We start from the raw sequence: 26,326 nt of genomic DNA, 5'->3' as shown, positions 1-26,326 counted from the left end.
ATAGTTCAAGCAAAAGTACAGGTGTGATGCACATGATCAATTCTTTCTCCAAATCCAACCGCTCTCCCTTCAAAGGTGCTCTTACCTCTAAATCACTCCAGTTCATTTCTGATACAAACAATTGTTCCCTCCCAAACGGTAAACTCGGATTAGGAGACTTGCATCTGGCCAACCAGATGAGACAGGCTTTATTTTGCAATTAACAGAAGCAGAGACAGCTGCCTGCTGCCACACGCCAAATCAATTTTTATTGGTTCTCTTTTCATTTCTACCTTTACTGCCTTTCTAGTCAGCTGATGGGAAAGGAAAAACTTCCATATCGTTGTGCTGAGCCTAATATTCCTTCTGGATATGATTTCTTCTTTCTGAAACCTTTTTGGCCATGCAAGGAGAGGGGAAGGAAGGAGGTTGCACTATTTCTGCCCTCCCACATGGTACTAAGACCATCTGGTCTTGCTAGAGAAGGCTTATTAACCATCAACATTCGGGTGGGAGATATGCAGCTTTCCTTAGACGAAGGCTTGAACCTGGCTTATCAAATAGCATGTACAATACTGCATTCCAAAAAATGGGTGAGATAAAATTTAAATAATTTTGCCCTTGACTATTAAGATATTTTCAGAAATGAATAGAATCTTTTAGACAACGTTATAGATTTTTATACAGTAAAAATGCTAGAAAAGTGTGTGAAAAAAGCATGGCTCACCATAAATTGCATTAGCTGCATAGCCCAGACAAAACATTACTTTTAACTGCAGTAATTAAAGTCCTGGCTACTGAAACAGTGTGTCCTGAGATATCTACAAGGAAACTTGGGGGCAAGATGTCTAAAGAACACAATTGTGCAGCATGGTTATACTCTTGAAGGCCATTTGAGATGGGGATCATCATTATTGCAGCTATGTAGAATGAAGGAGACTTGGTGGCTGTGGAGATAAGGCTATCTGGTCAAATTTCCTGTGTTGATGGAGGTGGTTGCTTAAGGAAACTACTGTATTTTTCAGAGTATAAGACGCACCTTCTTCCCTCAAAAAAGAGGGTGAAAATCTGGGTGTGTCTTATACACTGAATACAGCATTTTTGGCCTCCTGAAACCCTGCCCCCTTTGCAAAAATGGACATGCATAGTCTTTAGGAGGCTTCCAGAGTGCTCCTGGGGACTGGGGAGGGCAAAAATGAGTGAAAAATGGCCTGTTTTTTTTGCTTGTTTGGGGGGGCGCCCCCAGGAGCACTCTACAAGAGTGCTAAAGGCTATGCGCCCCCCCTTTTTTTTTACAAAAAATGGGCCCATTTTTGGGAGGTCTGCAAAGTGTGCAAAAACTTTTTTTAAAATTTGCCTCTTCAAAATCTTGGTGCATCTTATAATCCAAAAAATACGGTAGTCATTGTGGGTCCCTTGGGAGAGGTAGGAGAAAGTAAGCAATGTCAACTGGTCATTGAAACACAAAGCCCAATAAGAGCTGTGCATTTAGCGGCAGCTCAGTGGGCGGTTGTGGTTCATTGTGACTGTTCCTTGAGTGAGATGTCTCTGTGGACAAGGGTTGGGGAGGGAGGTGGCTTTAAACCTGGAGAACCTGAGTAAGAATTAAATTCTTGGGGGAGAGGAACAGAAGATAGAATGGAGGGGAAGTAAAATGAAGCATAAAGTTTGGTTTGAAGAAAAAGTATATATTTAGGAGTTGAAGAGTATTTGCTTGGTGTGGTGATTATGGATTGGACTTTGATTTGCCAACGATGTGGAGAGGGAATATAGACAACCATTGAGCACCTACTTGATCCCTTCAATTGGGTGTGTGTGTGTGACTAGAGCTGTCAACAAGATTGCTTCTATGTGGCCTCTTGCTGTTGGATAATCCCAAAGAGTTCTTCGGGATTACACAAATTCTCCAGGAGGTGAAGAAGCAAGGAGACGGCTGAAGAGACAGTAGAGAAATATGAAAGGTAATCTGGTGGAACATGTTTATACAATCATGTCTGAGTCTACATCATGGAAATATAAATAGTAAAGCCCTTGCATTTCTCTACTTTTTTGGTCACTGGGTTGTTGTCTAGCAGTCTTATTTAAAGTTGTCCTGTTAGAAATTATTGGGCAAGAAGATCTGCTCCTTGGTCATTATGATTTCTTAGCACAACACTTTGCTGTCCAAGTCACTCAAATTTTCCACAAACCTGACTCTTCAAAGGTACAATGAGATATAACAATACCTTTTATGTTATCTGGTACTCATTTTAGCCTGTACTTTATTGTATAATCTATGTCACTTGTGAATTAGATTCATGCATCTCCTAGGCCAGGGCTGTCAAACTCCCGGCCCATGGGCCGGATGCCTCATTCACTGGCCAAACCCACACCCAGTTTAGCGAAGGGGGAAAAAGTCCCGATACATCATCATGTGTCGCCGCCGTGATGACGTGAGTTTGACACCCCTGTCTTAGCCCCTTTGAGTTATTGGGAGAACTGGAAGGGTAAACAGTCCACACCTTGCTGAAAGGGGTTGTATTTTCATCTGCTTTGAAGGAGGTAGTGGTACTTGTTGGTCTCTCACTTGTGGACTCCCATAGGGTTTCATTTCTTTTTCACTGCTGTTTGTATCAAACTGCTTTGTATCAAACCACTGTTAGAGGGCACCCATTATTCTGAGTTGAGATATCAGCTGTATGTTGATGATACCCAGCAGCAGCACATTCCCACCCTAGGTCAAGCTGGTCATTTAGACTGATGCTAAGAATCTACTTTCTTAAGATCAAACATTCTGGCCCAGAACTTGACTCAGCTGAACAAATGCAATGGCAGCTTCAGGAGACACCAAGCTAAGAATCACCTGAAACTGATCACATAGAGGCCCATCAAAACAGCTGGAGTAATCAGAAGGCATATAGCAATAGCACTTCGACTTATATACTGCTTGTTATTCACTTGCTTGGCTTGGTAATCTTTGTTCTGCTCTCTTAGGGTTTGGAGCCACCATGGCACGGTGGTTAGAGTGCAGTACTGCAGGCTACTTCTGCTGACTGCCCGCTGACTCCAATTTGGCAGTTCGAATCTCACCAGGCTCAAGGTTGACTCAGCCTTCCATCCTTCCGAGGTCGGTAAAATGAGAACCTAGATTTTTTGGGGGGCAATATACCGACTCTGTAAACTGCTTGGAGCACTGCACTCTAGCCACCGTGGCTCCAAACTCTAAGAGAGCAAAACAAAGAATACTAAGCCAAGCAAGTGAATAACAATTAAAGACAGTTGCCTGAAGCCTGATTGAAGAAGGCAACCCTGAGTTCTGCCCTCCATTGGAGACAATAGATTGATCTCCTGCTGGGATGACTTATTCTATTCAGCCTTAAGTAAATTACTATTTGAAACAGGATGAATAGCTCGTGAGGTAAGAATTGAACTGGAATCTTCCAAAACCAATGCTCAGTAGCTTAGATACCTTATTAAATTCCCATTTTAAGATAGAAGGCAGACTATCTTAACATCCTAGGAATATCACTGTTAGTCTCCTCCAGACCATGTCCAAAGGAAATGCTTACCGAATTGGTGCCAAGGATTTGTAGGTCAGGCTTCTCCGATTCCAGCAGCTTGGCCACCATCTTCAAGAAACTCTCCACAAAGAGATTGATGCTCTGGCAGTGACAGGCCATTAATAGCTGATCCAAGGCTTCCATTGCAATGCACACATACCTGTGGGTAGGTTGATATAAAAGTACATCCAAAATAAGAGGTCGCCCTAAAATGATGGGAACCGAAATCTACTGTATTTTTTTGGAGTGTAAGATGCACCAAGATTTTGAAGAGGTAAATTAAAAAAAAATATTTTTTTTGCATTCTGCAGACCTCCCAAACCCTCGGCACACCTCATTTTTTGTGAAAAACAGGGTATGCATAGAGTTTGAGAGGCCTGCAAAGTGCTTTTGGGGGCTTTGGGGGGAGGGCAAAAGTGAGCAAAAAATGGCCTTTAAAAAAAAAAAAGGACCCTTTTTTGCCAAAAAAAGGGCTTGCATGGCCTTTAGGAAGCTTGTAGATTGGCTCTTGGGGCTGGCCAAAAATGAGCAAATAAAAGCATGCTTTGTGCTCGTTTTTGCCCTCCCCAGCCCCCAGGAGCACTTTGCAGGCCTCCCAAACCCTCTGCATGTCCATTTTTGTGAAGGGGGTGGAGTTTTGGGAGGCCAAAAATACTGTATTCAGTGTATAAGACGCACCCAGATTTTCTCCCTCTTTTTTTGGGAAAAAGGTCCGTCTTATACTCTGAAAAATACGGTAAATCATCCAGAAGGTTAAAGTTAGAGAAAGTTGCCACAGATGGGCAAACTTTCCCTAGCCAAGGTGAAATCAATTTTGAGAGTATGGGGATGAACTTTGATTTTTATTCAACCTTTCCCTTCCTGATGCTCCCCTTCCATTGTTCATTCACAATCGGGTCTGGCCTCAAATCAGCCAAGGGGATTCATGGCTGGCTGAAAATTAAAATCTACTTTTTCCCAGGTCTTGGGGAAACACAAAATATAAAAGATTTTAATCTGAGTTCTCAAAATATTTCCCAATGTGATGACCTGCGTTCACCCAGTATGCTTATTAAGCCACAATCCAGTTGCCAATATAAAAGTAATTGACTGAGAAATCCAGATCCAAATCCAGAAATATTCTTGAAGCTTAGTGTATGTGTCTTTTCCCTTACAAAAGGAGAGGCTTTTGGGACACAGCAAGCTGCAACAGGAAGAGAAAATATAAATCATGGTTTGGCCCAACCACATGAAGCACTAGGAGAGAGGTGTGGGGGGGAAACAGGTTAAAACCCCAAAGGACGTATACAGAAAAGGGTAAGTTCACTGACCCTTTTGATATTATTGGCAAAGATGCAAGGGCTTTGAAGTTTTTGTTTTTTTCTCAAAAATATTTTGTAAACTGGAATAACCAAATATAGGAGCACACAGGTTTCTCCTTTTTCCACAAGAGTGTTTTAGTGCTTTTCACTTTCAATGGGATTGGAAAAAGGTTGAACTGGAATACGACACACACTCCTACTGTGTATTATTTGGATTGTAGAGAGTCTTAAAGTAGATGACTTCAAGGTTTCCAAATGCAGCAGCAAAATGCCAGGTATGACATGTAATGAATACAGTACATCATGTCTCTTTGTGTGTGGGGTGCGTGTTCGTGTGTGTGGAAATGGAGGAAACATGTGCTGCAGTTATCTTAATGCGGATTGACAAATTAAGTCTATTTTTAACCTACAGTACTTTCACAGATGTTCATCCTAAGTTGTTCCATTTTATTTCTGTAGAAACATATTTCAATATGTTTTTTTTATAAACTGTTTTCTTTCCAAGCGTGTCTTGAAATAACTTCAAATATGGAAGTTTGGGAACCCTGAACTATGCTGGAGTGATTTTGAAGCATAAACGTTGGTGGATAGTCACATCCTAATTCATGCACTAGTTCGGAAGGAAGAACTGGGTGCAACAGAAGCCGAAAAACATCAATTTCTTCAAGCATATTAACGAAAAGGTACAGAGTCTCTCAAGTGATGCTAATTCTTGATGACTGCACTCAATGCAATTTTTTTTAGCAAAGTTATAGAAGTAATTTGGTAGAGTTACAGGTTTCTGATTCTTTTTTTTTCTTTTTTTCTTTTTATATTTTTAATTATATAACAAGTTTTTATTTTTTCATTTTCATAACATAATCACATGTATACTATTACATAGCCAACATTGTATTGTATTATTAAATGTTTACATCAATTCATCTTACCATCAACTCCCAAAAACAATTATTGGCTCTTCTGCTCTATACACCATATTTGTACCTTTTCGATCACTTTCTTCTTCCTCTTTCCTCCCCCTCCCTCTCTCCTTTCTTCCCTCTGTCATCCTTCCCTTCTCTACTTTCCCTTCCTCTCTCCTTCTCTTCTCTCCCCTTTTCACCCATTTCTCTCCTCCCCCCTCCTATCCCTCTCTTCTTCCCTTACAGGTTTCTGATTCTGTTCAACAACCCCAAAATTCATAGGTTGTCCTTCAACCTAATATTAACCAGGGCAGCCCTAATTAACCTTCCAAGATTAGCTATGTGTCTGATTGCATTCTTTTAGTTACTGTGCAATAATTCACTGAACAGTAAAAATGTCAACATCTCAAATATGCCAATTACTGTTGTAAATGAAAGGGACTCACTGGAAGAACTTGGAGCAAAATTGTAAGCTAATGATAGAGCACGTAGAGGATCCCAGGTTCAGTCTTCAGTATCTCTAAAGAGCTGGAGAGGAGATATTCCCCGCCTGAAGACCTGGAGAACTATTGCCAATTAGTGCAGACAGTATTAAGATGGCTCAAGGGTTGACTTATTATAAAAGCCTCTTATTAATTTTTCTTAAGATTTAATACCAAGGGTTTCTTTTGACTTTTTTTTTCCTAGACAGCCATTAATTTGGGTTCTTGCATTGCGTAGAGGTTTGGGCCTGATATCTTAAATTACTCTTTCCAATCCATTGGCAGAGTTTGTGTGACACTGTACACTAGGCTAAAATGAGACTGAACTGTTTGTTTATTCATATGATGTATAAAGCTAGTGTATTCAACTCCTAAGTACTCCCAGGAGCTAGCTAGCCTAAACTTAAAAAACTAATTAAACACACAAAGACATACTACAATAGCAACATAATTGAGGCCAAACCACAACATATTCCAGTTCCAGAATATGGAACAAGACAGGTGTTAGAATATTCATGACTGGGAGAGACATGGTAACAAGGTCAGCCAATGAATAGGCATAGCAACTAAGTGAGTCAATGGGAGCTTAAAACAGATCTGAGTCTGTGCTGAGAATCGAAATTGAAACTAGTCTGTCTGCTCTGAACTCTGAAATGAAGACAATTGTTCTCTTCTGCTTGCGTTTGCTTGTAACGACCACTACGTTGGAGAAAACCTATTGGTATTGTACATTTATGTTCATGTGTTAAGTGATTTTCTGCAACAAACTCTAACAACAGGCTAATCCAATGATTTTGACCCAGTGCTTGGGGAAAAGCCAGGTTTTCAAGTTTTTATAGAAGGTCAATAAGATCTGAATCTTGGGTGGTATACTATTCCACAGGACAGACACTCCTACAGAGAAGGCATACTTTCTGGGTCTCATTAGGTGTCACTATTTGACAGCAAGAACATTCAGTACATTAAATATTAAGACTCTGCAGAGATATTTGCAAATAACCCAGCCCTGTGCTATGAACCATTTTATAGGTAATAGCCAGCACCTGGAAGCATCTTAAGTATAGATCACAAAGTAGTGTGGTTATGTAGGTATACAGAGGTGCAGCCAAAATGACCTGTATCAGTGCATTCTGGCTCAATTGCAGCTTCTGGGTGGTTTTCAAAGGCAGCAAGAATCTACTGCAATAGTCTAATTAGGGGGTGACAAGTGCATGACACCAAGCTGGGCCTCCTGATTCAGGAATGAGTACACACTGGCATAAAAGATTGATTGAAGAAAGTTCCTGCATTCAACCACACATAACATCATCACCTGGGAAGTATAAACTATGAAGGTCCTAAATCTATTACCTAGGTGACTGTACTTACAACCCAAGGTACCCGTCCACTTCTTCAGGCACAACATTTATCTTGTCCCAAAAAGTCTGAACCTGTCCTTGCAAGATTGTGTCTCAGTCAACTCCATTTTTTCCCCACAACGGGACTGGCAGGGAATCTGAATGACTTTATCTAATAATTGCCTAGAATATGCTTTAGAGCAGCCTTGCAGATGTTGCTCCAGCCCCTCCTTTCCCAGGAGGAGCTGGGACACCTTAAACAAAGCCACTGAGCAGCCATCTGCAGAAGCAACACGAGCAGAAAATGATTATATTTGCTGTTCTGATTGCTATGAGGTAATCCTTAATCAAGATTCTTACCCCTACACCATCAAGTTCTCTCTTTGTTTTCTTCCCTTTAGAGAGTTCATTTTCCATATTTTCTCTGAGAGCCAGGGATTTCTCTGGGATCCAGGGCCAGAGAAAGTTCACAGATAATTGTGCCACTGCCCTAAGGTGATGAAAAGAACTAACCTGTGACTATTGCTATAAATCAGGGCTACTCTAACTGGCTCCGTAGTTGCCTTAGTGGTCAAGATGTCCCAAGCTCCCTTTGACCCATTGCCCAGGGAAGGCAGATTAAAGCCCCCCTATACCATGAAACTCCACTGCCAATCCAGACATGTCATCATCAGGCATCTTGTGTAGGAAGGCCAGGGTAGCAGCAGGATTCTCGTCTAACGCCTATAGCCAGGCGGTTCACACAACCTATTATCTACAAAGCAGCAGCATTAAAGCAACCAGTGTCTTGGATGACTACAACCACTCTACCATCTCTGCCTTAGGATCATAACTGGTGCCATCCTCAAAACACAATGGGCACCTTTCCAAAAGGGATACCAGGTCAACCACCTCATTCACTTCAATGGTCAAAGAAGGCCTTATTACAGGTTAAGTTGGCTTTCAATACTGAATGCCCAGGCATTGGGACTGAGCACAATGGGCTAGAATGAAGAATCAGTCTTACATATTAAAGATTGCCTACCCAAGAGCAGTTGGCTCCTGTCTCTGGTTCAGGATGTTGTCAGAAAGCAACGTTAGTATTTTGCATGAAGCCTCCAGTCCCTGGGTTGTTCAGGCATTGCATTTTGTGTGAACATTGCAGTTGTATTTATACATCTGATCCCACTTTCCTATGCATATTTCTCAGTTAAACCTGAGAACTGGAGTTCTTATTATTGATTGGATTTATCTTCTACCTCAGGTAGGGTACTCACACATTCTAAAAATGAGAATTACCTTGGCTGTGGGCAACAAAAGTTATACACAGGGGACAAAATAACAGCATATATTCTTTCATTTAACAAAGCCAAAGGGGACCCAAGTTCTGCTCTCTACTGTAATTGACGTCAACAGAAAACACAGAGGTGCCTGCCCTCCTTAGGGCCCAGTCAGGCCAACAGGAAAAAAATAAATCACCTGTCAGAAGAGAAAACAAGAGCACTTATAGATTGCGATAACTGACAGTCAGTGCTGCTATTGCAGCAAATGATTGAAACCATGTTAAATCATCCTTGTAGCACTTTAAATGAAACAAGGAAAGAAAGAAAGATGAAGAGAGCAAACACAAGAAAAATAGGGCATTGGCAGAACATGCACCTTGACTGGACATAAAATGTTGAGTGGGAGGCTTTGCTTAAGTTAGGCCTTAGCAATAGCACTTATAGCACTTAGACTTGTATACCGCTTCACAGTGCTTTTACAGTCCTCTCTAAGTGGTTTACAGAGTCAGCATATTGCCCCCAATAATCTGCGTCCTCATTTTACACACCTTGGAAGGATGGAAGGCTGAGTCAGCCTTGAGCCTGGTGGGATTTGAACTGCCAAATTGCAGGCAGCCAGCAGTCAGCAGAAGTAGCCTGCAGTACTGCCTTCTCGGTGGCTGCTCCGACCCTCTGGAATGAACTCCCCGTGGAGATTCGTACCCTCACCACCCTCCAGACCTTCCGCGTAGCCCTTAAAACCTGGCTGTCCCGACAGGCCTGGGGCTAAAGACTTCAACCCCACTCGAATAGTATGACTGTTGCGCTTTTTTAACGATGTATTGTCTTCATGTTTGTAACTCGTTTGTCTTTCCCTCCCCCTGAATTGTGAGCCGCCCTGAGTCCCCTCTGCTGCCGAGGCTCAGTATTCACCTGAAATGATTTTGGTTGGGGATTTCTGGAAGTCCACACAGAAATAGAATTATCATTAAAAAGTGCCCAGCCATGCAACCTATCATAATCCATCACAGCCTATGAAAAGGATAACTCTCCTGCACTTGTACCTTCCAGAGACATCTAACAGACTCCCAACACTTTCTTGATATCACTGTAGAATTCAACTCAATGAAATCTATATAAAACACCTAAAGGAAACCCAAAGACTTCTACTCAAAGAACAAACAAAGGAAGTCATCTAGAGCAAACAATACATGACTTGTAGCAGCTACAGGCAGGCGTTAAAATTGTATATCACCTGGCGATTAGAAGACATGAAAATTCCTTAGTCTCGGAATTAGAGGACAAAACCAACCATAAGTTCAACTGGAAAACTGCCAATATTTTAGATAAAGTGATATCCAAAAATGATAGTTAATTCTTGGAAGCTTGATGCTCTGACAAATCAGCCACTAAAAAAGGCAGAGAGATAAATGGTAAGTGCCTAAAAAATAAAAATAGGAAACAAACAATCCAGAGTATATCCTCCTCAGCAATCAATATTCAGATAAGCATGGAAGGGTGAATTGTGTTGCTTGTTTATATGTGGTAGGTTACCTTGATGCGCCTCTTGATAGTTCTTTTATTGGGGTATTGCCTATTCCCTGATCACTTATCTGGTGCTGATAAGTGATCAGGGAATAAGTAATACCCCAATAAAAGAACTATCAAGAGAGCATGGCAAGATAACCTACCACATATAAACAAGCAACACAATTCACCCTTCCATACGCTGCTGTTACCTAGTTTGGAAATGAAAAGTTTGAAGGACAACAATCGAGCTTTAGAGAACACAAAGAACCTGACTTCTATATTGTCTCAAGTGTTTAAATTCTAGACTTCTTCCACTCATCCTTCCAAATAACAAATACTTGGCATACTACCCAGTATCTTGTATAGTGATAGTATGTTTACATAACAGCCATCACTGTTGTGGCCCAGCAGGATCCGGTTGAGCTGCTGATGGACTCGGATAGCGAGGAACCATATGAATCTGCCAGGGAAGATGTGGAGGACCCTGGGCAGGGTTCAGACTCAGAGCAGGGACCAGAGAGGCTGGCTGGCCACCAGGAGGTGCCTGAGGCATGGAGCAGTGGGGAGGACTCAAGGTGGTTTGTTCCTGACGCTAGACAGAGAAGGGTGAAGAAACGGAAGCAGCAGCTGCGAAGGCAGACTCAGAGACAATAAATGAAGCCCAGGTGGTTGTGGCTTGGCCCCTCCCAAGAGTGTATATAAGTAAAGAAGTGGGGAGGAGTCATTTGCAAGACACAACCGTTTGAAACTGTATTGGAATACTCTATCTGTTGTGTATCTGTGCCTGTTGGATCTTCAACTAGTCTTGCATGTGAGTCGTGTCTGGCCCTTCAGCCAAAGGAGTTGATAAAGCCGTGATTAAAGAGTGGCAAACAGCCAAGCCTGTGTCTGGGTGATTTGCAGGTCGGAGGGGAGGGTGTCAGAACATATCACTAACTTGGAAACAGCTGGTTCCTACCTCACCAGCCTCAATCTTTTCACTATGACGTAAACAGAAAATATGTTCTTCAGTTGAACTCAGCACATGTGATTACATAGACCCTATATTGTAGGAAGAACGTGGAGTCCTTGGTGCTCTCGGAGTTTGCTTGTTTTCTTGCAGATGTTTCATTATCCTACTAGCACTGATGATGTTACCTAAGTTGGGTAATGAAACACTGCAAGAGAACAAGCAAGCTCAAAGAGCACCAAGGAGCTACAAATGAGCTACAAGCCCTGTGCTACAAATATTCTCCTTTATTAGGAAGGGTGTGGCAAACACAAACTGATCTACTCTCTTCTTTCAGGAGGATGGTTTTTAACACATATTTAGTCTGTAACTGCAATTTTTCAGTAGTTTCCCCTTCAAATAGCAATAGCACTTAAACTTTTATATCGCTTCACAGTGCTTTTTACAGCCCACTCTAGTCGGTTTACAGAGTCAGCACATTGCCCGCAACAATCTGGGTCCTCATTTTACCCACCTCGGAAGGATGGAAGGCTGAGTCAACCTTGAGCCAGTGGGACTTGAACTGCTGGCAATCAGCAGAAGTAACCTGCAGTACTGCACTTTAACCACTGTGCCACTGCAGCTATACTAATCAGATTTGATTCTGTCTAGTTCAGATGAGGTCCACCAGTGCTGCTACCTATTAATGTTATCTAAGAGATAGATTGGACATAATCTTTTCTCCCAACAACTTAACATCTGCCATTATTAATCTTATTAATAATGCATTATTAATAATTTTGTAAGCCTCTGATACAAATCTGAAGGCACTAACAGCACAGCTGAAAAGACTTTTCTTTGACTTGGAATGTTTTTTATTTTATTTTATTTTGTGCCTTAATGTTGCTTCTTCCTCTTTCCCCCTTGGTCTATGGCAGAGAAAAGCTATTCATAGTGTGAACTGTAACAGGGATATTTACGTATCTGGATTGAGCTGGTCAGATTAAAAAAGGGATTCCAGCCCAAAACTATTTGCAGACCATGTTCCATCTGTTCATCCGATAATTCTAATTGGAACAGCAGTTTATTCTTGGCAACAACACACACCCACACAAGATACATGGATGTACCTATTTTTCCCCATAAACAGCAGCTCTTCAACAAACAGATGCACTTGTGAAATGAACGGCAAGTGCTAGGAGAAGGAATACAGATATAGAATTGACTTAGACAGCTGAGTCAAATTGTGCCCAGAAGCAAAACACTATCACTTGAGGGCCTGTTAAGAGACTCAAGCGGCCTTCTCCAGCGTGGTGTCTTCCAAGTATATACAATCCCATAATCCCCCTCGACATTTGGAAAGCATCCCAAGCTATTATGGAAAAGTTATTTAAATCACAAGATTATATTTTGCTCATTTCATGAGGATGCATATTCAGCCCAGAAATATGCATCCTAAGCACGAGTTCCTCGCAATAAAATCCAATATTCAGCTAATGACTGCTGCATATCCATGCATAAGTCAGCCTTGGTTGACTAGCAACTGTGAAAAGACTCCACTGAACACATGATTTTGTGAAACACCACGCAACAATACAGTTGTTCTTTCTGTACTGTTGCGACAGCCATGAAGTACTCATTCTGATCGCTGGGAATTAATTACTGCGGTTCAGGGACAAAGTATGGATGGAGAAAGGAGTAATTCCAATCCATGACATCACAAGAAAGCAGGATATGGAATAAAATATTTTTCTGCTTGGGAATCTAAAGGGATGCAAGCAATTTGTTCAGGGTTGATGTGCCTCATTATTATATAATGCACCTTTCTATGTCCCCAAGCTATTTTCTAATTTGCCCATTTTCAATTTTTTAAAAATTGCCTAGGTAAAGGTTCCCCCCACACATATGTGCTAGTCGTTCCCGACTCTAGTGGATGGTGCTCATCTCCGTTTCAAAGCCGAAGAGCCAGTGCTGTCCAAAAAAGCCTCCATGGTCATGTGGCTGGCATGACTTAAACTTGGAAGGCACGCGGAACGCTGTTACCTTCCCACCAAAGGTGGTTCCTATCTTTCTACTTGCATTTTTACATGCTTTCGAACTGCTAGGTTGGCAGAAACTGGGACAAGTAATGGGAGCTCACTCCATTACACGGTGCTAGGAATTCAAACCTTGCTGACCTTTGTGATTGACAAGTTCAGCATCTTACCCACCACGATCCTTTAAAATTGCCTAACTGCTGTATTTTTTTTAAACACGGGCCCACTTTTAAAGAAGACAAATAAGGCCATCTGCTCTTCTAGCTCCCATCCCTTTTACCCCTTCCCTGCTGCGCCTCACTACAGTACATTACAGGAATAAGAAGCCCTAAGGAAATGAATTTTCTCAGATGTCTCACAGTTGTATCTAGAATGACCAGCAGAGTTCCCAATACTGAAGTGGGGTATGGAGGGGCAGCTCCCACTGTTGCAGGAAGAACTTGATGGTTCAGCTACAAGTAAATTCTGTACATTCTCTTCACTACTCAGGAAATTGTTCAGCATAGCTGCATTTTATTAGTTCCAACTGAAACTTTGTCCGTGCCTTCAAGTTATTGTTGACCCTCAGAATTGCCTGGACAAAGCCCTGCAGTTTTCTTGACAAGGTTTTGTTTTTGGAAGTCGTTTGCCATTCCCTACTTCCTAGGGCTGAGAATGGCCTAAAATCACTCAACTGTCTTTGTGCCTAAGGTGGGACTAGAACTAACAGTCTCCCTGTTTCTACTTTGATGCCTTCACCATGCTTGCTAAGTGAAATTTAACTGAAAAATAATATGCCCAATAGCTTTCTTCTCTGAGATGAAAATACTGGATATGTATGACAGTATTCTTAAACTACATCATCATCATCTTTTAATGACCCCATAATCCCTTGTGGGGTAAACACTGGGCAATTGAATGGAGCTGAGTGTTTACTGGCCAGATGCCCTTCCTGTCGTCAATGCAGAGTTATGTTCAGCAGATATATTCTCATTGTGCCCAGAGAGAGAAATATCTGCCTCTACCTAGGATCGAACTCACAGCCTCCTGATTGTGAGGTGAGAGCTCCACCTCTAGGCTACCGCACCACTCATTCTTAAACTACATGAAAGAAGATAAAACTCTATTCCTTTTCCCAGTCCATGCATGGGCTCAGGAGTTGTCCATACATCTTAAAGTTGCTGAGATTGAGAAACATTGGATTAAAAATATAGGAAGGGAGATACTGTTAGGCAAACTTGGTAACAGTAACTGTATTTGGACACTGGAACCAATTACTCAGATAAGTAGTGAGGGGTGTTGAAACATTGCTAGATAATCATCTGCTGAAGACTTTTAAATTAGATTCCTACACTGAGCAGGTGTCTAAGCAATGCTCCCAAATTTATGATTCATTATAAAACTTACTGGCTGTGACATATCGTCATCATTAAAAATTAGTTCATATCATAGTTTTGCTTCTTTCAGGATTGTGGGGGAGTCTTTAAAAAAAGCAGATAAGGCTAAACAGAAACAAATATTTGAACATGACCCCAGGTGGAGAGTGATCTGATAGGTGCAACAGCATTCTCTGTTTGTCCTTGTTAGGTCAGGTCAATTCTTGGTGGAAAGTAAAACAAAACAATAATGTATGTATGTGTTTATGCTGTAGCACTGCTTGATACACTGCCACTGGCTGGTCAAACAGTTCTGTCCATCTACTAAATGAAAAGGCTGGATACAAAATTAAATAAAGGGCTTTTATGCAGAGTAATGACAGAGGAACTGGCTTTGCTCGCAGGAAAGTTCTAGATATAAACTTCAATTAGGATACAGCAAATTGAAATCTCTGACAAATCTGTTTCAATGTTTTTCAAACTTTCCGCAATTCTGAACTATTAAATAAGCATTTACAAAATACAGAGATTGTTCAATTTAACAGTCAGCATTCTCCCCTTATTTTAGTCTTTATCTGTGAGATAGTTTGCATTTGGGGGCCAATAAGATGATTAAGGTTGGATTTGTGCATGCTTTCTAATTCTGTCCGATTTTAAAAGTGCGAAACTATATCTTGAACCAAAATATTTATCACATGTTTTTCTTTACCACTTAAATCATTTTATGTAATTCATGCTACAAGAAGAAGTCTTAACACAAAATTGCTGGTCAAGGTTGTTTTTATCCCTGAATACAAGACTAAAGTCAAATCAATTACCAAGCCAAAGAAATCTTATATTTTAGTTATTCCTAATCCCATTCACATTATTCTTTTGGGGTTGTTGATTATCATAGTTCCATTTTGCATAGGACACATGGGCTCACAGTTGAACCTGAAACTATTCCATTAATGTCTATTTTATAAATTTTAGTACACACATTCTTACTTGTATGGCTGCCACTTGTATTACCACTGGTAAACCAGTTTTCAGATACTGTTCTATTCTCAAAAACCAGTTGACTGCTGGAACATTTGGGAAAATGAGGCTTAACATTAATGTGTGAAGGCTGTGATAGGTTATTTGTCAAACTTATTTGTGTGTGTGTGGATGGTTGTGAATCTATCACAATCTATCCTTTATCTATGGATTTTGAATGTTGCTGTCACTGGGTGGGAGTTGGGCGATTATATAAATTTGTTTAAAAACAAACACACAAACAGCTCAGCCCGTGGTTTGCTGCCCTAGAGAGATGTTAATAGTTGGCATTCATAAACTTGAGTTAGATGAACTGATAAGATGGCATGATAGAAACTGGATCTATATATCCAAACCCAGAAACATATATTTTAATAAGAAGAAAGGATTAATAATGACAAAGAATGGAAGTTAAAAAAAAGAAAGAAACATTTAAAAAAGCATTTCTGAAAATACACAGCATCCCTTACCCGTATCGGTGCCTGCCCACATCTCTGATTAGTTTCTCTGACAGGTAAGCTCCAATGCGATCCAGCTTCTCTGGAGCAGAGAGGGCATAGAAAGTCAGCTTCTCCATGTTGGTCTTTACCAACCCATCCTGCAAGAACATTTTCAAGCTGAAATTTAAGCTTATATTATTAAATATATTAATCCCCTACCCAACACACATTGTCAGCGCTGCCTGGTTCAGCTTGGCACCTCAAAGGCATCTACAATCAAAGTGGGGAGGAAGGATGGAAGGGCAATAAAGCTACCATATTTTTTGGAGTATAAGACTTCAAAAAGAGGCTGAAAATCTGGGTGCGTCTTATACACTGAATACAGCATTTTTTTGCCTCCCCAAGCCCCACCCTCTTCACCAAAATGGCCATGCCGAGCCTTTAGGAGGCTTTCAGAGTGCTGGGGGCTGGGGAGGACAGAAATGAATGAAAAATGGGCTGGTTTTTGCTCATTTTTGCTCCCCAGCCCCCAGGAGCACTCTACACGCCTCCTAAAGGCTATTCTTGCCTCTTTTTTTGGAAAAAAATGGGCCCGTTTTTGTGAAAAACGGCTCATTTTTGGGAGGCTTGCAGAGTGTTTGCCTCTTCAAAATCTTGGTGCGTCTTATACTCTTAAAAATACGGTATACAGTATATGCATACATGATGGGAAATAGGAAGGGGGAAATCACAGGTGATAAAGACCAGAGCAGCCCAGACCCAATTTTTACCAGCACCCCAAGCCCAGGCACCCTGAGAAAATATGCAAATTGCCCCCATTCTCAAAACATTTTGGCGATCTCTGGCTGGAAATGGACTGTCACAGAGGGAGCTATGAGCTGCAGGTGAACCTTTCTGTATCTCTTGAGCATGGGAAAATTTAGAGTTAGCCTGACTTTATTGCAACCAAAATCTTTAGCAAAAGAACCCTTTGCTTTAACCAAATGGAGTCGAGGGTCTTTCTTTCCTAAGGGATCAGATTGGGGCAGGTCTGACACACATCAGATTTCCTCTAGCACACACACACACATATACAGTATACATATATACACACACACATACATACACTGTGTATATGTATGTATGTATGCGTGTTTGTGTGTGTGTGTGTATGTATGTGTGTATGTATATAGTGTGTGTGTGTGTGTGTGTGTGTGTGTGTGTATGTAATGTATCCCACATTTACCCTCAAAACAATCCCTTAGTTAGATCAGTTCAACAGAAGGAAAGACCAAAAATCAACTAGCAAGTACTCTATGGCTGAACATACACTTCGGTTTGAATTAGTGGACACATGAGTACCAATGAATCACATGGCCAGCTAAATAAAGAGATAAAGACATTGCTTCTAGATGACCGCAGCTTCTTAAAAGCAAAAGGAAATATGTTACAGTATCATGTGAATGTATAACTAGTGTCCTCATGTGCACTCATATACACTACAAGCTTTAAAAGGATAGCTCCTCTTTTTTTTTCTTAAAAAAAAAAAAGGGATTTGGCAATTCTCTCAGATCTCTTATTTGTGTATTTTCTGCACTTTAATTCAGAACCGAGAATGGAATATGAAAGTAGATGGAGAGATGTGATTATGTTTCTTTGGCTGTTTCCTTCTGTTTTATTAGTTTTTAAGTTTCCAAGTTTTGTGTGCGTGCGTGTGGGAATGTGCGTGCATATATATGTGCATGTATATAGAACTTTTCAGGGTCACATGAGATCTCTTAACCTAGAATCAAGTTAACTTTGATTCAATAAGCATGTCCACTTCTCACATATTAAATGGGGTGACACATGAAGTCATGTAGCCCCATTTGCTTTGGGGCTTTCACACGAAAAGCTGCAGAAGGTAAGCAAGGAAAGATGTAAGAGGTACATTTTACGTATATGACATATATAATTTATATGAAATACAAAAATATGGACAGATAAATGTTTCCTCCCGCTACCGTGTTACCACTCACAGTCATCTGATGAAACCAAATGCGGGGAGATTTAAGGTGACTAACAGAAATAATTACTCATTTATGCTACATTACACAAGCATAATCTATTGCAGTTACTGTCATGGGATGGATAGCCATATAAATCATTTAAATAAAATAAAAATAATAATTGCAGAATGATCTGCTGTCTAATTTGGTAATGGCCATGTAAATAAATTGTTTTAAAAAATAGACTGGACAAATTGGTGGAGCCCAGGGAGTTAAGAGGAGGATTGAGTTCATGGAGTGTCGTAACCCGCCGGCAGCCAGTGGAACTAGCAGCAGATTTGGACAGTGAGGAGGTTGGGGAGGAACATGGGCCAGTCCTGTGGGCTGAGGAAAGGGCTCTGTGTTGGAGGCAGAGAGGGAGCTAGACAGCAGGCAGAGGAACAGCTGGAGCCTGTTCCCAGTGTGCGCATGCGCAGAGCTGCCAGAAGATAAGAACAACTAACAAAGCAGGGTCGACTTAGGAGTAAAGCCACATCTTGGAGGTGATTGGCTCCTCCCATAGAAAATAAAAGAGGCGTGAACAAGAAGTGGGCTTTTGCAGGAAACAATTTGTTCATTCGGTTGTTTCAAGAGTGGAAAGTTCTGTTTGTAAGAGACTCTGCGCCAAACGAGATAAGGTTCGTGTTGATACACTTTCCTCTGAAAGACTGTTTGTTAAGTCTTGCGAACTATGAATGAAAAGGATCACAGTTGTGTAAATAAAAGAGGTTTTGCCGGGACCAAGACTCTGCTTCTTGCTTTTTAAGGAAGCCCGAGTCAGAACATGGAGGTAAGATCAAGCAGCTTTAGTTTATTTGGACATGAAGAAAAGTTTTCAAAGACTGAGAAAACCCAGAATAGTTTTTTTAAAAATTATGAATTGATAATTGCTGTTTGTTAGTTTTGAGATTGGGTTGATCCTTAACATTGTTGCATGCATTTGCATTTTTCTTTTCTTGAATGGGTTAGCATATCTCACTTACTGAGATAGATGGTCATATAGATTCACTTACCTCTGGATCTTCTGGGAAGATATTATCAACAAGTCTCTTGTAACGGGGACGCAGTGCTCCACAACAGCCACACACACCTGAAAAAGAAAGGAAATTAAATCCTCCACATAACAAACGAGTAGTAGAAATGAGATCTAGATTTGTTTTCAATTAGTTATGCAGATCATCCCTCTTATGATCATAAATAAAGCTATGGAATCCTAGAATTAGTAGGGACCATTTTGACCCTCAAACTGTGCCCTCATTCATTACTGAGATGCAAATGAAAGCAAATTTAAATAGAAGAGAATATACGCTGCTCAGGGTTGAACTGTAGAGTCCTTGGTGCTTTCTGAACTTGGTTGTTGGCTTGCAGATGTTTTATAACCCAACTAGATAACATCATCTGTATGAGGTGAGCATGGGGTTTACTCCCTTTTTTTTAATATAGTAATTTGCCCTGCCAGTTTTGGTGGTTTTCTCCTTGGTAGTTCCTTGATTAAGAATATTGGATTATGAATAGCCTTGATTAGAGTATTGGTTTCTGTCTGATTGTCTGGTGTTAATCCTTGTATATTGTCTGGGTGTTGTCCATTTATAGAGCATGTAATCTCTATTTTCTTTTTAGATAGTTTATCATCCCTTTTAAATAGTGCATAAATACGGTTATTTCTATGTGTCTATTGATGGCTGCTTTGTCTGAATACCAGGCTTTCAGGAATTCCCTGGTATTTTGGGATTTGACCCATAATGTCCCAATTAAATCTATGGCTGAATCTATTTGTTAGCTTAAGCATTTTTCATTGTGCTTTATAACTGCTAGTTGATGTCCATGCATGCACTCTGCTAACCTTCTGTCACTCTGCCCTACGTAGACACTGTTGTAGTCTACACTGTTTGTTGTAGATGATTCCTATATTTTTCTTCTTCTTGGCTATATGTCTTTTGGTTTACTGAAGATGTTTTGGAGATGTTTGTGTTCTACAGTGCTGCTATGTAGTTGTATGCAATAGAGTAATACTTCTGTGTCGGAAACATCAAAGTGCTTCTGTGGTGAAAGGATTTGCTGGTGACATCACTGATGTCTGAGGGAAGCCCAGCTGGAGGTTCCTTTTACATCTCCGTGAAGTTGCCCACCATAATAGTACCCATTTATCTATTTGCGGTTGTCCACAGCAGAGCTGGAGCGTATAACAAGGCCTCACTCCACCCCATGGCAGCAACGGGTTTGGTTGCGGATTGTCAGCCCAGCATTTTAACCTCGCAAACCACCATGTTCCCTTATGTAATAGACTTTTCAATAGATAAAAATTTATAATTGGATCCAACACTTTTCAATTTGTTTACTTGAAAGTTTATCCCAACTAGTATATTTTTCAGTCTGCCTTATATTCTTGCTGATGAAATCTCTGTCACAGTCCATTACAGCAGCCTTTCCAACCTGATACCGTATATATGGGTTGGACTACATCTACAAAAATCTCCAAGCAGCAGGTATCAAGCTTGAAACACCATGATTGCATATTCTTCTCAGAAAATGGCAATTAAATGATAAGGTGCTGAGCAAGAAAACTATTGAGAGTTGATGACTTAGTTTTTAGCAGCATAACTACTCAGCAATAAAGATCCCGTGAAGATTCAGTGAGATTTACTCCTAATTTATAGATATAATTGATGGAAATCTAATTATGGTTAGGTTCACACATGTCCTAGTACACTCTTTAATTCTGGTTTATTAACTGGGTTTACACAGCATACTGTCATACACCATGGTTTACAAATCACAACAGCTGGATTCACAAAATAAGCAAGAATATAACTTACATGCAACTCAACAACTGATATGGTTACTTTCCTGCAATTTCAATAACAGCTGCAATAACAATAATAGTGATAGCAGTAAAAAAAGAATATATACATATAAAAGGTTTTCTGGATATTGTAAGAGGTGGTATTGAGGGGGGGGGACATTTCAATGTGCACAAGTATCTACTTTGTCATTCCATCCTAAACTGATGCAACGCAACAATCTAAATATACAGCATAACAAATCAAAGTTTGACCTTATCACCCATTTATACAAAGCAGGGGATGAGATATCAGGGGCCTCCAGAGTTGATAGATTAATGTGTTTCTTGCTTCAAGCAGATAATACAAATGCTGTAAACACATGCAGTCTATGTAGAGGTAATTCATAGAACTTAATATATGTCCCCATTACATTTTTATGAGTCAAGGAGAGTAACAGAAGCTTCACCAGTCAAAAACAGAAAAATAGCTGAGACAGAGTACAAGAAAAAAGGGAACTGCTTCACAGTCTTCGCCTTGTTAGATTTTCCCTTTTCCTTCCTAATTGCAATTACATGCATTCTTTATATAAGACCGTCCAGAATGCTTCCGGGGTATCGTAATAACAAGCTTGCCTCCTTTCTTCTTAAACAAAGAAATCATCCAGCAGCCCTTCTTCACAACATTAACATTAGCCTCATTTCTGTCTTTGTCCTTAGGAAATGCTGGAACTTGGATGACCTGGAGGTGTTTGGGCTTTCCCATCCTCCGATATGCTGAGATCAGAACTTCCACAATTCCTTAGGGAGCATGTTCAGTGATCTCCATGGCTGAAAATGTTGGGAGATGCTGTCTTAAAATGTCTGGAGGACATAGGATTGGCTAATATTTTCCTAACACTTCTGGAGAGCACCAGGTTGGCAAAGGCAGCATTATAACACAGAGATAAAGAAAGCAGAAATATCCCTATTATAATTGTGAGAAAAAAATATTTTGTCCTACGTTCCACAAAAGGGCAAACCTTGGACCAAAGAAGGGGCAGTCATCAGGAAGTAAGCAAGCCATCAAAATGTGTAGGATATTGTAGCTGCTCCAATTCCTCAGAGACAAAATAGGCTGAAATCACCTTCCAGTTAAATACGTGCTCCAAAATGTCACCTTGTTTAAGTTCTAACATAAATTGGAGAGACCAAGGTTAGGAGGGCATTTTGCACCTTTTGTCCATGAATTTAGGTAACTAATGAGGAGAAATCTCTTCCAACAAGCATTTAATTTCTAACTGAATTGATTCAAATGAAATTTATTTTAATTTAACTCTGATTTCAATTGTATTGCTTTTCTCTGAATGGTTCATATGTTATAATCGCAACTGTAACAAGCTTCCTTGTTTAGACATATATCGCTTCATCATGCTTTACAGCCCTGTCTAAGCGGTTTACAGAGTCAGCATATTGCCCTCAACAATCCGGCTCCTCATTTTACCTACCTTGGAAGGATGGAAGGCTGAGTCAACCGTGAGCTGATCAGAATTGAACTGATGGCAGTCGGCAGAATTAGCCTGCAATACTGCTTTCTAACCATTGCAGCACTACTTAAAACCATTTGTTCAGCAACTGCCTGAAATTATGACAGTGATGAAAAATGGATTTATGACCTGGGACCAAAATTATGGCGGTTGACACAAGGGATCAAAATTTGGGCACTTGGCAACCTGCATGCACTTATGATTGCAAGATAATTGCAACTTCCTATTGCCCCCCCCCCCCCTTTTCCATTCTATGTCTTTTTGGCAACCCTGCAGAGCAACACTAATCAGTCAGCGGAAATCTCAGCCAACTGTCATTCTCCAAATGAGTGGAGCTCTCCACGCAATGAGACTCAGTTGAATGCCAGCATGGAGAATGGCAGGAGCGTGTTCTCCCGATAGTTCAGAAGCCTCGTGTGATTTCAATTTGGTGCAATTTGCTGAAAAAGGCTTCCAAAGTATCACGAGATTTGGATGATGGCACAGCCAGGAGCTGTCAGTATATTCTACACTTATTTTTTTTATCCTAGCTTTAATCCTTAGCAGATTTTTCATTATTTTTAATATAGGGTATTGTAGGAAGTTATCATCCAGCCCTCTCCCAGAAAAATGAAATATCCTAGGAAATATTGAAAAGGCAGAATATTTCTCTGGATGTGAAAAGAAAGTTACATGTTTTAAAAGACAGAATAGCTGCCTGTAGCTTATGCCCATCCCCATTTTGTCAATGGGCCAAGAAGGCCAAGCTAGTCCCTTTACATAATAAAGACTTCTCCACTTCAGCTCCATGGGGATGGGATTAAAGCAGGATAATATTGGCCCTTTACTCAACTGACCACATGGCATCTGAGAACTCAACCAAACCTGGATTCAAAACGCAGCCTAGAGAGTTGTCCCTGCATGGCCCCATGGGAGTTTGACAACCAATCAGAATACAAGCTCAAGATCAAAGGCCAGAGAGGGGACTCAGCATCTCAGTCGGCCCTTCTCTTCTTCTCTTTTTCTCCACCAACATTGAAGCATGTGATCACATTTTCTGTTCAAGAGCCAAGGTGGCGCAGTGGTTAAATGCAGCACTGCAGGCTACTGCTAGATCAGCAGTTCAGCGGTTCAAATCCCACCGGCTCAGGGTTGACTCAGCCTTCCATCCTTCCGAGGTGGGTAAAATGAGGACCCAGATTGTTGGGGGCAATATGCTGACTCTCTGTAAACCGCTTAGAGAGGGCTGAAAGCCCTATGAAGCGGTATATAAGTCTACTGATATTGCTATTGCTATTGTTCAGGAGCTCAAGCCATGTGATCCTGTCCACCAATAAACCATCTTTCCAAGCAGCCTCCATGTCTCCAGTGTTTTTTTCCCCACTTGGAGCCGAACCCAGAAGGATATTTCTTTCATCAGTATATATATTCTTTTTTCAAGCAATATTTTTTTAATGTAATAGTTTCATAGCTATAGTTAATTTTATAAAGAAGTGTTAATTGCAATGCTTTGGAGCAAGTTAATTATGTTTTCAGTGATCACGGAAAGTAAGGTCATCGGCAAGTAAAGCAAGAATTCCTTACAAAGAGCTTGCTTTGTATTAAAAAGAAAAGAGTCAGCTATTTGTTTGTTTGGAGGCAGAAACCAAAGAGAATAGAAAGTAGAGATATAGGTATACCCTTGGGCCAGGAACCTTAGTCATTGAGTGAAGAGGTTATTAAGCGAAACATCACATGATTACCTCACTCAACTGCAATCATGGTATTCTGGGCTGCAGGCACTGAATGAGAATTGTGAATCATTAAGCAGATGAGTTCCATGATAAAGTGTACAGGAATGCCCCAGGGAGATGGGGGAGGCCATTTCGTCAGTATATATATATTCTTTTTTAAAGCAATATTTTTAATGTAATAGTTTCAGAGCTATAGTTAATTTTATAAAGAAGTGTTAATTGCAATGCTTTGGAAGTGTAATAAACAGTGCACTGTTTAACAAACACCTTACTGTTTTGAATTTTGCCTTGAGTCCTGTCAGAGGGCAGTATAAAACAGAGCAAGTTAATTATGTTTTCAGTGACCACGGAAAGTAAGGTCATCGGCAAGTAAAGCAAGAATTCCTTACAAAGAGCTTACTTTGTATTAAAAAGAAAAGCGTCAGCTATTTGTTTGTTTGGAGGCAGAAACCAAAGAGAATAGAAAGTAGAGATAGGGCATCATTAAATAGATGGCGACAAACCGGACACCTGCAGAACTCAAAGTTACAGGTACTCCTCAAGGTATAGCCTTGGGCCAGGAACCTTAGTCATTGAGTGAAGAGGTTGTTAAGCGAAACATCACATGATTACCTCACTCAACAACTGCAATCATGGTATTCTGGGCTGCAGGCACTGAATGAGAATTGTGAATCATTAAGCAGATGAGTTGCCTGATAAAGTGTACAGGAATGCCCCAGGGAGATCGGGGAGGCCCTGAGAGGCCTGGTGCAGGCTGCATGCAAGGTGGGGGTGGTTCAGTTAGCTCAACCCAGCCCAGTAGTATTTATGACTACAGGGGTGCTGCAACCCCCCCCCCAATCACACTTCCCCCCCCCCCAATCCATGTCTTTTTGGTCACTTGTACAATGATACTCAGTGATGGCAGTACTGCTTCCACTACCCCCCAGGCCTGGATTTCAGCTCCGGTGCCACTGCTGGCACCGAGAAATGGACATGTTCAGAAGCAAGGAAATACTGGACTAAGATAAGAGTATGGTTAAAGAAAATGTTACAAGAAGAAATAGAATTTAGACCAGAGATATTTTTACTAGGTATTATCCCAGAGAAATTCAACAAAGAGGATGCTTATTTGATTAAACATGTAACTACAGCAGCAAGAATTGTATTTGTCCAAAATTGGAAACTAAATAAGCTACCAACAGATGAAGAGGTAGTAAAAAAGATATTAGATTGTGCAGAGATGAATAGGTTGACAATGAAAACAAAGGATAAAGAGGAATCGGAAGACTTCAAGACATGGGGAAGATTTTATGATTGGCTAGAGAAAGGAAACTAGAAAAGAAAGTAGGGAGAAGATATAAAATCCAGACGATGCACTGTTAAATGGAAAATGGGGGGGGGGAGAAGGGGAAAACAGAAAAGAAAATACTAAATATATAAGTATATATACAACAGCGAGATACAAAGGGGGGATATAGTTAGGATAGATTAGCGAAGGTAAGGGAATAAGAAATGATATCAAATTATATTTGGGTTAGGGGAAATATCATCCCAAGAAAACATAAACTGATACACTAATAGAAAAGAAAGAGAGAGAGGAGGAAAGAATGAAAGGAAGAGGGGGGAAAGAAGAAAGAAGTAAGGAGAGGAGAATGGAAGGGAGAGGAAGAGAAAGAGAGAGGGTAGGTAGGGGAAGAGGAAGAGTAGAGTAGGAGAAAGGGAAGGGAAGAAGGAAGGGAAAGGAGAGGAGGAAGGAAGGAAGTAGAGAAGGGAGGGAGAAAAGAAAAGAAAAATAAGGTGGTGTTACAACAGGAGGAAGGGATGGTAAACAAAGCAACCTAAACTGTATATTATAACTTATTAAATGAAATAATAAAAGTATAAATGATAAATGTAAAGAAGAATAACAATTATGTGAATGTATACTTAAAATGGCATGTAAAAGAATAAAAAAACAAAAAAATTCTGATAAAAAAAGAAAAAGAAATGCCAGTTCAATCCCTATACCACAGCCAGCCATGTTAGCACATTTAACCAAGCCCCAATTCCCCTCGGAGCCCTGAGCTCCACAGGAACTGCCGTGGGCCACTCCCCTTCAGTCATTTCCCCCCTGCAGAATCCCTTTGAGTAAATCAAAGCTGATAACTTCTATAACATATGCGTATTTCAGAATTATTTAAGGCAACATTATCAAGCATAGAGGAGACTATAAAAATAATTTCCGTAGCTTCTCA

General features: G+C 40.5%; 1 protein-coding gene across 3 annotated transcripts in view; it reads right to left on the bottom strand.

The window, feature by feature from the left end:
- Positions 1 to 26,326, bottom strand: part of EFR3B (EFR3 homolog B) — a 112,760-nt gene that overhangs the window by 50,390 nt on the left and 36,044 nt on the right. For all 3 annotated transcript variants that reach the window (XM_032216443.1, XM_032216444.1, XM_032216445.1), the window contains exons 2-4: positions 19,107 to 19,183; positions 16,118 to 16,245; positions 3,528 to 3,678 (exon numbers count right to left, since the gene is read on the bottom strand). In XM_032216443.1, the coding sequence (XP_032072334.1) occupies positions 3,528 to 3,678; positions 16,118 to 16,245; positions 19,107 to 19,183 (356 nt within the window). The remainder of the gene's footprint in view (positions 1 to 3,527; positions 3,679 to 16,117; positions 16,246 to 19,106; positions 19,184 to 26,326) is intronic.

This window comes from Thamnophis elegans, chromosome 4 (assembly GCF_009769535.1).
Source record: "Thamnophis elegans isolate rThaEle1 chromosome 4, rThaEle1.pri, whole genome shotgun sequence".
Classification (NCBI taxonomy): domain Eukaryota; kingdom Metazoa; phylum Chordata; class Lepidosauria; order Squamata; family Colubridae; genus Thamnophis; species Thamnophis elegans.
This window is presented reverse-complemented; position numbering and strand designations above follow the sequence as displayed.